Genomic DNA, 11,900 nt, shown 5'->3' on the forward strand with positions numbered 1-11,900 from the left:
TGCGCAGTTACAAGGGAAGAGAGATCATGCTGGGGGAGCAGATGAACGTCCTAAAAGAGAGCCAGAGCACGGGCTGCTGCAGCCTGCAGTCAGAAAAAAAGGTTACAGAAAATAATGCTCGCCGTGGCGGACTGGAAACGTGCAACCCAGGAGAGTTTTGGGAACCGCAAAGTTAATATTAAGTTCACCGTAGCTCATTGTAAATCTTACATATCCCTCCCCCCCGCAAATCCCTCGCCTTGTTCGCTCTTTCTTCCTTGACGTAAAATTACCTGCTACATAATCACTCCGAGCACAGCCCTCCGGCCTCCCTCGCCTGCCCCCGGCACCCCTCCGGGGAAGCCGCCCCCGCGGGGCCGCCCCCGGCGCCCGGCCCGGCTCCGGGCTCGGCTCCCGCCAGCGCCTGGCACCGCCGCCGCCCGGGCTCCGGCGGCACGAAAACCGCGCACCTCTGCCAGGCCTGAGCCGCCCGGGGTTCGCAGCCTTGTCCGCTTCCCGTTAGCAGGAGGTCTCCTGCATGGAGAACACCACCACAAGGAATTCCTGTTCGGCTGAACTGCCGGTTTCTGTTCAACACTCACAAGGCTGGCGAGATCCCTCCCTCCCTCTACCCCTCCTTTCGCTCAGTCACTTGTTTAAAAATAAACTTAGGAGCCATCTTTATAATTTAGTTTTACTTCCGAATATTTTAAATATTATGAAAAAAAGCCATAAACAACGCTGTTATTCAAAACATTTTGAGGTATAAAACATAAAAAGATTTGGGTTTTCTTTTTTTCCTTTTTCTTTTTTTTTTTTTTTTGGTTTTGTAAAAAACACACACAGTGGTTTATTGAGTACTTACAACGTTTACACCTTCAATATTAATTAGATTCCACTTTTTCCCTTACGGACGGAAGTGCACATAACCAATAACTGTTGAAAACATCTTCAAATACTGAACGACCACAACAAAATTACAACACTAAATACCGAGTCAACCGAAACATTGGTGCAACTGCTTCTGTTGAAATATAACTTTATAATCCCATGAATATTTATATCCAAAAGGCCAAGTATTAAAGATACACTTCACATACACACTAATGCCAGGGAGGGATTTTTTTTCTTGTTTTTTTTTTTTTTCCTTTTCTATGGTTCTGTTTTCCCCGTGTGTTTTATACAGAGCAAGTAACATTCACGAAACTATTAGAGACATTACCCCTTACCAAGCTGGAGTTTCCTCTTCATATATGGAATGCTTTTTCCCTCTCCTTCAAATATCCACATTTTGGGGGGGTTGGGGGAGAAATTGCACATAAATAAACCGGACGATTCCAAATACAAAGAGTCCTCAGAGGAGAGCTCACTACCGAGACTGAGAGGACGGCTCCTCCAGTCCTGCCGTGCTCACTGCTTGAGCTCCAAAGCCCAGACATGCTGCGGCCAGCCAGTCCTCCCTTTGGTTTTCTTATCGTTGCTGCTAACTGTGCTTTTCAAGATTTCGTTCTGGGGAGACAGGATGCGACGGAAGAGAAAGAGAAAGAGAGAAAAAAGGAAGGGGGAGAGGAGAAAAAAAGGTTAGAGAGATTCCTCCCCGTTCCAGGCCGCCTCTGCCCTGACCCGAGAGAGAAACCTACGAGGAGACACGGGCTCCCGCCGAGGCCTGCAGGGACAAAGCGGGCCGAGCCCCGCTCTGCGCCAGCGCGGCCGCCTTGCCGGGGCCGGACCCCGGCGCTCAGAGGCACGGGGAGCGGGGCTGGGGGCTGAGCGGCGCCAACCCTCTGCGGGGAGATGGGAATTACGGTAAGGTCCGCGCTAAAGCATCCCCTCCCGGACTCCGGGACGGAGACGGGCACAGGCACGTACCGGGGCAAAACATCGGGCCTGCGGCAGCCGAAATCTGCGAGAGTATCTATGGCCCGGGCGTGCCGCAGGGCCTACGCGAAGCGGGGCTTGCGCTGCCTCGTCAAAGCCGAGCCTTCCCCCCGTTAAAAGCGGGAAAAGCTCAAGCGCAGAGCGCACGGGCAGGGCAGGGCAGGGCAGGGCAGCCCCGCGCTGCGAACCTCTGACTTGCCGAGGGTTTACAGCCGGGCTGGGCTTAGCAGGTAGTCGCGCCTCTAGCCTTTTATTTAAGCGAGCGGAGGCTTGTCTCTGGCGGGATCGCGGTCTGGGATCCGGGACAAGCCGTAGCCCGGGCACGACCCCCTCCGGGGGTCCCTAGGACGGCGGCGTTTCCCCGGCCGCTGCCCGCAGCCGCCGGGCCGCATCCGGGCGCTCTGCGAGAGCCTCGGGCGCCCACGGCCGCCCGCGGCCGGGCCCTGTCCCGCTCTCACCCCGCAGGGCCGGCCGGGGACGGGCGCGACCGAGGTGTCCCCTCCGGACATCGCCCGGCGAGCCGACCCAGCCGAGCGCCGTGTGCGCGGGCATGGGGCGCCGGCGGGCGGCCGAGCAGCCTCCTCTCCGCCGCCCACCCCGCCCCGTCCCGTCCCGCCCCGTCGCGTCGCGTCCCGGAGCACTGACCAGCTCTTTCTTCCTCTTCTCCTCCTTCACGTCTGTCTTCTTGATCTCTGCCTTGAAGGCCTCCGCCTCCCCGTTCTGGTCGTCCTTGGCCAGCAGGTCCATGAGGTAGGCGATGTAGCTGGTGGCCAGGCGAAGGGTTTTGATCTTGGAGAGCTTGGTGTCGGCGGGCACGTTGGGGATGCACTCCCGCAGCTCCGCGAAGGCGCTGTTGATGCTCTGAGTCCTGCGCCGCTCCTTGCGGTTCGCCGTGCCCCTGCGCTTCACCGGCCGGGGCCCCCCGAGCCCGGGCGGGCCGTTCCCAGGCGGCACCCCCCCGTAATGGGAGTGGTCCATGCCCGGCGCCCCGTTGGCGTACTCGGGGCTGTAGGACAGAGCCATGCTGTAGTCGGGGGGGGACATCTCCGGGTGGCTGCTGATGAGCCAGCCGTGGAAGTAGGGGTTCTCCTCGTGGCCGCAGCGGGTGGCGGCGGCGGCGGCGGCAGCGGCGGCGGCGGCGAAAGGGTAGCCCTCATGGTGCACCACCGGGTGGTGGGGGAAGCCGCCCACTAGACTCATCCCCGCTCCCTAGCGCACCCCACCCCGCCCCCCCGGGCCCCAAAACAAAGGTTTCCCCTCCCCGCCCGCCCCCCACCCCCCGCCGCACCGGCGGGAGATGCTCCCCGCCGCTCACCCCTCAGCACTGCCCCGCTGCCCGCTGCCTCTCCATAGGGCGCTGCTGCAGAGTCCCCGCGGGTGCCCGAGCGATCCCCCCTCCCCAGGCGCCGCCGCCGCCGCTCATGCGTTGTGCCTCCACCTCCTCCTCCTCCTCCTCCTCCTCCTCGCCCGGGGCCGGGTCTTCGAGGAAGCGCGCACAGAAAAAAAAAAAAAAAAAAAGGCTATGGAGAGAAGTCGACCAAAACAAAACGGCTTGGCTTCCTAGCCCGGGATCTTCCTCGCCTCTTGCTTCCCTCCGCTCTCGCCAAGTCCGCCGCGGCCCGGCCGGCTGGTACTTACACGCGGCCCCCCTCCATGCGCCCCCGGCTCGGCTCTGGGCGGGCGGGCGGGCGGCGCTCCCCTCTGCCCTGCGCGGCGGCGGCGGGGGCCGTCAGTGCCGGGCGGGCGCAAGCATCCCTGCCCGCCGCGCCGCGGGGGTCAGCGCCCCAGCGCTCCTCTGGGGCATCCGCGCCGCTCGGCCGGGCGCGGCGGCGGCGGCGGGCGGCGGCGGGGCTCGGCGCGGCGCGGGGCACTGGCAGGGCTCCCCGGCACGATCTCCATGTACAGCTACATGTTTAGGGCCGCTCGGGTTAATATATGTCGTCAGAAGGGGCGGCCGCCAATGGCTGGCGGCGGGGGCGGGGCCCGCCGCCCTCCGCAATAAAACTTTTTGATGTTCGCCCTGCTAATTGCCGAGCTCCTCTTTTAGGATTGGCTGCCCCTCCGCATCCATAATGTAATTAAAACAAGGGGGGAAAAATTATCATGGAGGCAGAGGTTAATGCAAGTGTTCAGCAGATGCCTTACTGTAAAATCTGCGTTAAAAAAACCCCAAAAACAAAAAAAACAACCAAACCCAAACAACCAACAACCAAAAAACGACAATCAAAAAACCAACAAACTCATTAAAACTTAAATATCGGATAATCCCCAACCAGGTACAGTATGGATCCAAGGAACTTCTCGGCAAAATTCTGAGTGAGAGCTCGATGCGCTCCGAGGTCGCTTTTACCAAGCGCTTGGTGCCGGTCCGGTAGAGGAACAAATAAAAGCAGCTTCGGGGGGCACTTTATCGGTTGCCCGGTTGTGACAGGCGTGCCCCAGCAACGCTCCGGCTTATATTTTTACTGCTGGTTAATATCCACAAAGAGCTCAGTAGCTCCCGTGAGGAGGGAGACGAAGTTACTCCGCCTTGTCTGTCACCCGGCTTGCGATCCGAGTTAGCGAAGGCTGGCTCCGGCTTCGCGGCTGCCGACTTAACCGAGGGAGCGGACAGCTCAGGGTTCGGCCAGGGACCGCATTTTCTTCCAGAAAGAATTGCTCTGAGACACTAACAATAAACCCGACTCTCACTGATTCTTTTCCAGCTTGCTGCCTGCCTACGCCTACCTCGACCAGTACTCGCCCGAATGACTTACGCTCCTGAAATCAGTTTCATGCTTGTTTAACTGGTCTGATCGGTAAGTAACCGAATATTTTTTACAGCATGTTCAGAGCTTATTTTCTAGCTTTTACTAACAAATATATAAATATTTCGCCGCATTCCTGCTTCTGCAATAAAAAAGACCAGCATCTGCGGAAAGCAGGTTTAGTTATCGAAAGGGAATAGTTAAATGTCTGTTTAACGGCCAGGCCAGGAGGAAATCTCCCGTAGCTATTTAGGTGTTTTGCTTTGGTAAGCTTGAAGACATTACAAAAGGAAAATGGATCTCAAGCTGTAATTCATGGATAACTCGGAGGCGAGGCGAATTGTTGTCATCTTCAGATGGAGCCGAGCATTACTAAATAGCTGCGAAATATCAAATACCCACCCTTATGTGTGTTGGCTGACGGCTAGGCTGATTCGGCGTATATTACAAAGCAATCCTACAATATAGGCAGTGTGGAAAACTGTGTCAACAGGAGCTGAGAGGTCATAAATTAAAGAAAGAGAAAGATAGAGATGGAGGAGTCTGCGAAAGGAGGCAGCCAGAACCGCAAGTCCGATATCTGCAGCAGCTCAGTGCCCTCTCCGGCCCCACTGCAGAGGCGGTGGGGATGCCTTGGGGGGAAGCGCTGGGGGGCGGGGGGGGGGGGGGGAAAGAGGGCGAAAAAGCTTCTCTGTGGGGAACCCACTCAGCGCCTGGGGAGAGGAGCCGAGCCGAGCCCGAGCGGTGCCGGCGTGAAGAGGGGCTGCCGGTGGCTCGCTCTCGGCGGTGCCGCCGGCACACGGGGGCTTTGGGGGGCCGGGGGCTTTGCTGGTGGGTCTGCGGGCTCTCGGTGGGGAAAGCTCTGCGGGGAGGGGGCAGTCTCCGCCGATGAGGGCGCCCGCCGAGGAGCAGCCCGCGGTAGTACCGGGGAGCTGGCCTCGGCGGGGAAATGCCGAAAGGGAAGCTGGGCGCCGGCCCCGCGGTTCGGCGGGACGGGGAGCGCAGAACTGGACCCGGCGGGGGGACGTGCACAGAGCACAGAAACGCAGACGTACATTTATAGAAGTATATACACATATGCATGTGCGTCTGGGTGTAAACTGAGTACGAAAGTGAAAAACCAGTCCAGATGTAGAACTGTTGTATATACATGTACATCTTATACGTACACCCACATGCTTGTAACTGATGGATACCTGTATCTGTAGATGCAGGCGCACACACATATATATTGTATTATCCTAAGGACATACCGTGCAGATTTTTAAAACTAGGAAAGGCCATGGGCACACAGTGCAGGCAGAGCCCCAGAGGGGCCGGGCAGCGTTCCCCCGCCGCTCGGGATGCCCTGGTTGCAGGGCGCAGCCGGGAAATCCACCCAGTTTCTGCGGCGATTCTCCAGTCTTATTTTGCTGCGATGTTTTCCTTGATGCGAAGAAGAAGCGGGCATTGTCAAGGCCGGAAAAGTATGCTGGCTTGCAAACAGGGTCGTGTTTCTTTGCACTCTCCTTATTTGTGTAGGAGCTTTCCAATATACTGCAGGCTGGACTGCAACTGTGACAGTCTCTGGGGCAAGCCACTATGGTCCCTCCGATAACATCTCCAATGATGAAGGAAACGGAAAACATGAGGCAGAGAAAAAGTAATAAAAGACACGGGAGATACCGGTCAGAACACCAGTCTCCAAAGCTAGCATCCTTATTGCTTAATTAACTTTGCAGAAAGAGGGTCTCTAGATAAAGCACCCAGGAGGATATTATATATGTATTTTTTCCTCCTATCCCCCAGCAGTTGTTTATACATTTTATAAAGCAAGTTTTAGAGCAAATGCAGCTCTTGTGTCCTCCCTCAGCTTTCAACTACTCAGGCTGCCCGAGCCGGGGTTACAGCCTTTTCTGTTTGATCAACGCATTGGAAACCGCTGCAGCCCAAAGTACCTTTCCCAAGACTAGGCTTTGAGTCCGCTAAAAAGCACCAGCGTTTTGCCGAGCTTCCATTCAGTGATTTGATTAGATTTTTTTTCGTGCACAAATCATTTGCTTATTAAAAAAAAGAAAAAAAGAAAAAACCTCTAGCCTTATGTCACTTATTTCCCTGCCAAAATGGTTGCATGTTAGGCAGCGATTTAGCTGGGCTCTGCTGCCAGACAGGACTTTCCTAGTTCGCTGCAATTAAGAAATTTTGGTGGCGACTGTGCCGAGGCTGGTTCCCCCCCGTCCTCCCCCCCCCCCGCCCCCGCTCTTTTTTTTTTTTTCAAATTTGATTTTTTGGGGGGGTAGGGGGCTGTATCGTTGCTTTTGCCCCGCGGTCGTTGCCTCTCCAGCACGACAGCCCTCCGCGGCGCTGAGTGGGAGGAAGGGGCTGCCCTCGCCGCCGGTGGGTGCCCCACGGCTCCCGGGGAGCGGGAGGCAGGAGTCCCGGGAGCGGGGCGGCGGCGGGGGGCGGCGGGCAGGGCGACCGCTCAGCGGGTCCGGCCCCGGTCGCGCCGCCGGGGCCACCCGGCTGCCCTGGCCCGGCGCTCGGCCGCCACCGGGCCGCTTATCGCCAGGTCACTTCTGTCCTCCGGGCCAAGGGTAGGGTGGGATTGGGGATAACAAAACAATAGAGCTGTGCTCCCCCCCCCCTCCCGTCCCCAGCCTGGGCTCGTGTGAATTAGGCTAAACTGCAAATTAAGCTAATTTCTCCGAATCGGTGGAAACCGTATGGAAACGGGGAAGAGGTGCCGACGCTGGGTGGTCGGAAACCCACATCTGCTGGGGACTGTCGGGCTAGCTGGCTGGGAGAGCTGCAGGCGCACCGGGCCGGGCCTTTTAATGAGCAGGCCAGGGGCATGAAAGCGCCTGGCCGGTGCCTGAGCAGCGAGAGTCTCACTCGTTTGCTCCCCTTCTTTTCCAGGAGCCTCCGATACCGGCAGGGCGATTTTGGGGGTCGCCAAGCCGCCCGGCGCAGGGCAGGGGAGGCAGCGGCGGGCCCCGCGCCGGTGCTGCGGTGCCCGGTACCGGAGCCCGGCAGCGCCCGCGTCCTCCCTTCTGCCTTCTAGTTTCCATTAAAGCAAACAAACAACCCGACCACAAAAGGAGCCCATGGGCACCCTTTGCAGCTGAGGCTCAGCCCTGGCCGGTCAGTCCCCTCGACAGCTTTCCTCCCCGGCAGCTCCGAAAGTCCCGGGGGTGCGGGGCCGGGGGCTGCAGGGTGCCTCTCCTTCCTCCTCCCGCCCGGCTGCCTACCACATCGCTCAACCGCCCGGTGCACGGCTTGAAAAGTCGAGACACGTTTGAATTTATAGAGTGCATGATGTCATTGACCCGGGACCAAACGTAGCAGAAAGGGGTATCGTTCTCAGATGGATTCGGGGACGCCGAAGCAGCCCGTGTCCCAGGGACACGATGCAGCCTGTCCCGAGGCCATCGCTTAGGAGTTCACTGAAGAACGTAAACCCGCAAGAAAACGGATTTTTGTGGATAGGCGCCGGAGAAATATAATTTGAAGGTCAACCTGTCAGCGCGGGTTAATGAAAAGGACTTGTGCCTAATGGGCCTACTTATACCCTCCGTTACGCTCACACAACCTGGACTTCAACGCCCAGGGCAGAGGGCAGAATCGGGCCCAGCAGGCCCGAATTAATTGCTGCCGTTGGAGGTGGAGGAACCCTGGTTTACGTTACTATTATCGGTAATGAACGCCCACATATTTCAGGCATGATAATCTCGCAGCCGTTGTGTATACAAAAAAAAAAAAAAAAAAAAAGAGCAGGGACGAGAAAAACCCGAGACACTGACCATTTTGTAAGTCGCAATGATTGGCGGTAAGCGCGGGACCCTATGCGTTTTACCACTGCATGTGTAAGCAATTATTCGAGGACTGCTTATATTTGTGACCGAGGATCCAGAGTTGCATTTAGACCCTAGACAGGAATCACAGAAAGAAAAGAAAAACACAAGGAACGCCAATCAAGACCCCTTCTCTGTCAGAAGAACAATCATAAAGACCTTATAAAATTCTGCAGTGAACGCACAGTGTATCTCTGTTTATTGGGTTTGTCACATATGTATCCTATATGTACACACGTATCAACACGCACAAGGACGTACACAGACACGCACACGTTTTTGTCACGTAATGTTGTTTGCATTCCTGGGAAGGAGCATCTTAAGCCGCTCTTCGGCTCGGCGCTGATGAAATTGCTCACCAGTCTAATTGCCTTCATGAATAAATATTCTGTCCTCCAGCATCTGAGGTTCAGGCGTTGGAGGAAGCAGAGGTTAGGCTGGCATCGTTTGGGCTTTAGGCTAACAAAAATCAACACTTCTATCGCCATTCTTCATGGAAAGTCTCCATTTAACAAGGCTGGGGTTTAAGCAGCGTTCACAGATCAAAGGTAACCTCGCCTGGCTTAAAAAAAAAAAAAAAAATCCCTCTGGAGCAGTGACAATTAGCTGCAATTTCGCCCTGACTGCACGCCCCCAAATGTCGGTGTCGTCCTGCCGGTGCCCCCCCGCGCCGTGTACCTGCCGCACCGCACCCCGCTCACGCTTGCCCGGGACCGGCTGAAGCACTGGGGCTCGTCTTAAAACTCAGCAGCTGACTCCTGCAAATGTCGGCTGCACACTTGTTAGAAGCATCAGCCCGTACCGCAATTCCTGTATGCGTATCTCGGTGTAATTGATCTGGCTGAGTGAGGTCTTTTTGGTAATTTGGATACACCAAGTCTCCAGTTAATGACATATAATCAGCCTTTAGGTCACTTGGTCATTCTCTTATTACAAACCCCTCCTGCTCTCTCTGATCTCCTTTCAAACTAAATTTCACACAAACAAATAAAGCAAGGCAGGGACAAGTCCTTAAAATACAAGCGAGGAATATTGGAGAATTGCTCGTGGGGAACTATAAACATTTTTGAAAGAAAAAACGAAAAGATAGGAAAGAACGTCTTATCGAGACAGAGAGCATTGTGTACAAAACACGAGGGGAAAAACGGTCTGGCTTCTGTTAAAAATGACATAAAATTAAAATAAAAATAATTACAAACAGAAATGGCATAACGTAAACAGAAGGGAGGAGGCTTTACTAGAAATGTGCGGCCGTACTGTAATTTGTCCTTACAGATGATACAACCGGTCCGTGGATACGCAAAATGTTTATTTGCTTCGCTTTAGCCGGCAAAAAAAAAAAAAAAAGCAAACTAACAACAAACCAAAAAAACCCCAACCCAACCAAAAAACCCCAACTGTCATTACTCTTCTTTTCAGGAAAGTAACTGAAGAAGCCGAAAAATGGAGAACCGAGTGTCATGTACCTCCTCATACCTGCAGGGAAACGGAACCGTGGCCAAAACGTCGGGTGTAAATGTGACAACAAAAAATAAATATTTTACATCACGGCGCAGAACATATTTTACTAAGTTAACACTTTGTTTTTCTGCTTTTCATTTTTTCTTCCCTCGAGGAAGAGGGGATGCTCCCTTTTTATTAGATATTCTCTAAAAGATTATTTTGATCTCCGTCCAGGTGTGTATATCTATATCTATACATACATAGACACACATATACAACAGAAACGCGGACGATGATGTGTGTGCAGGAGCTGGTGCGGTGGCCGGGAGAGGAGCGGGCAGACATGCCCTAGGTGAGATCCGAGGGCCCTGCGGGCTGCAGGCAAAAGAGCGAAAGCGAGCCCCGGTTTTCGGAACTAAAGTTGATTCGTAAAATCGAGAGCGGGGAGATTTCAATACCGTTCAAGTGTCAGCGCTTCGAGGAAGAGTCCTGAAAGAGGACCGCAGCCCACACTCCCTTACCCAGGCATTAGCACCTTTGAGAATAGTATCAACATGCGTTTTACCAAAGATCTCCTTTGTATTTAATACGGGATTCAGACAGGCGCTAATTGAGCACGTAAGCCTACGTGAGGTTGCGGGAACGAGTGCCAGGGCAGGCTCACACAGCCAGGGAACAGGGAGCAATGAATACATGGACGAGAGTGTCACAAGGCCCCAGCGCAGGGCACGTTGATGTGACACATCTTGTTCAGGGCACATTGATGTGACACATCTTGTTCGCTACATTCCCGATCTTTTCGGCACTTCTAAGGGCTCCCCCTCCCTCCTTTTTTTTTCCGCCCGCCCTTGAGCTGCTGGGTCGAAGCCTGAGCCCGTAGCCACCCGACGAGCCGACTCAGTAAATCAAGGGGCGGCGGGGGGGCAGAGCCCCAACGCCACGGTCCTGCCGGGGCGCACGCCCGGGGGCTCCGGCCGCCCCCGCCGGCAGAGGCCGGGGATGCTCAGCCCTGCCCCGGCACTGCCCTCGGCAAGGCTCGCCGCCGCCCCTCCCGCTGGCCGGGGGTCGAAACGCTAAAGGCCGAGGGGGAGGAGGCGGGCTGGGCCCCGCTAGCCCCCGCTGCCCGCCGCGACTCCCGGGGACGGGCGGCCCCGGTCCGCCCCGGCGGCCCCGGCGGCGCCGCGCCCGGGAGGAGACCCGCCGGGCTGGGGGCGGCTGGAAAGGGTTAAGCGCTTCCCCTCCCTCCTCCTCCTCCTCCTCCTCCTCCTCCTCCTCCTCCTCCTCCTGGAGCCCCCTGAATGCCACTGCTTTCCTCTAGAGGTCTCATTAGGGAAACCCTAACTGCTATTTTCAACGTTTCCTCAATCAAGCGCCTTTAAATAGAGCTCCACAAACAAATTGGCGGCAAAAAGCGCAGATCTTGTCACGGGCGAGGCCCATCCAATATTTCACCCTTGTTTGCTTTGTAATTACGGCCCGGCTGGTGGTTACCTGCCCGCTGGGGCGAGCCCTCCTTGCCCCCTTTGCCCCCCTTGCCCCCCCCCCGCCTCTCCCTCGCCAACACCTTTCCCGGGGCCGCGGAGGTGAGCGGGACCGCCCGGAGGAGCCACTTAGCAAGTGGTCTTCGGAAAAAAAAAAAATCAAAATCAAAAGCAGAATCTCCCCCTGCAAATGCTGCCAGAGGTTTTTGCAACGCTGCTCTGAAGCCACGAGCTTTTCAGCACAAGAGAGTTCCCCCAAGCCCCCCCTCGCTTCCTAAAGCCGGGGTCAGGGATCAGGCAGGCGTCCCGCCTGTCCCCACGCAGGGCTCTCGGAGCGGTTGGTTTGCTTCGCGGGCGTCGCTCCCCCTCTCTCCGTTAAACCACTGTTACGATTTGTTATATTTTCCACAGCTGCTTATTCTTGTTTTGACTATTGTACAAAGCCGCTTTAAATCTTCGGCAGGAAGAATAAAAGTTAAAACTGCTTGGAGGGGTTCCTGCAGGCTTGCGGGCTGGTGCGGGTCCATCTCGGTCCCTGCGTA

The 11,900-nt window shown here is 55.9% G+C and overlaps 1 protein-coding gene and 1 long non-coding RNA gene across 2 annotated transcripts; one reads left to right on the plus strand and one right to left on the minus strand.

The window, feature by feature from the left end:
• Positions 1-659: 659 nt before the first annotated feature.
• HAND2 (heart and neural crest derivatives expressed 2) lies at positions 660-3,058 on the minus strand. Its single transcript, XM_052779190.1, has 2 exons — positions 2,503-3,058; positions 660-1,488 (listed from the first exon to the last, which is right to left on the minus strand). Exons 1-2 carry the CDS (start codon positions 3,055-3,057, stop codon positions 1,390-1,392), a joined length of 654 nt encoding a protein of 217 aa, XP_052635150.1. The 5' UTR covers position 3,058; the 3' UTR covers positions 660-1,389.
• Positions 3,059-3,892: 834 nt separating this feature from the next.
• Positions 3,893-10,386, plus strand: LOC128137916 (uncharacterized). The gene is made up of 3 exons (XR_008233904.1): positions 3,893-4,133; positions 4,563-4,655; positions 9,854-10,386. It is a non-coding gene; the product is annotated as an uncharacterized LOC128137916 (long non-coding RNA).
• Positions 10,387-11,900: the final 1,514 nt, after the last annotated feature.

Source organism: Harpia harpyja, chromosome 2 (genome assembly GCF_026419915.1).
Source record: "Harpia harpyja isolate bHarHar1 chromosome 2, bHarHar1 primary haplotype, whole genome shotgun sequence".
Classification (NCBI taxonomy): domain Eukaryota; kingdom Metazoa; phylum Chordata; class Aves; order Accipitriformes; family Accipitridae; genus Harpia; species Harpia harpyja.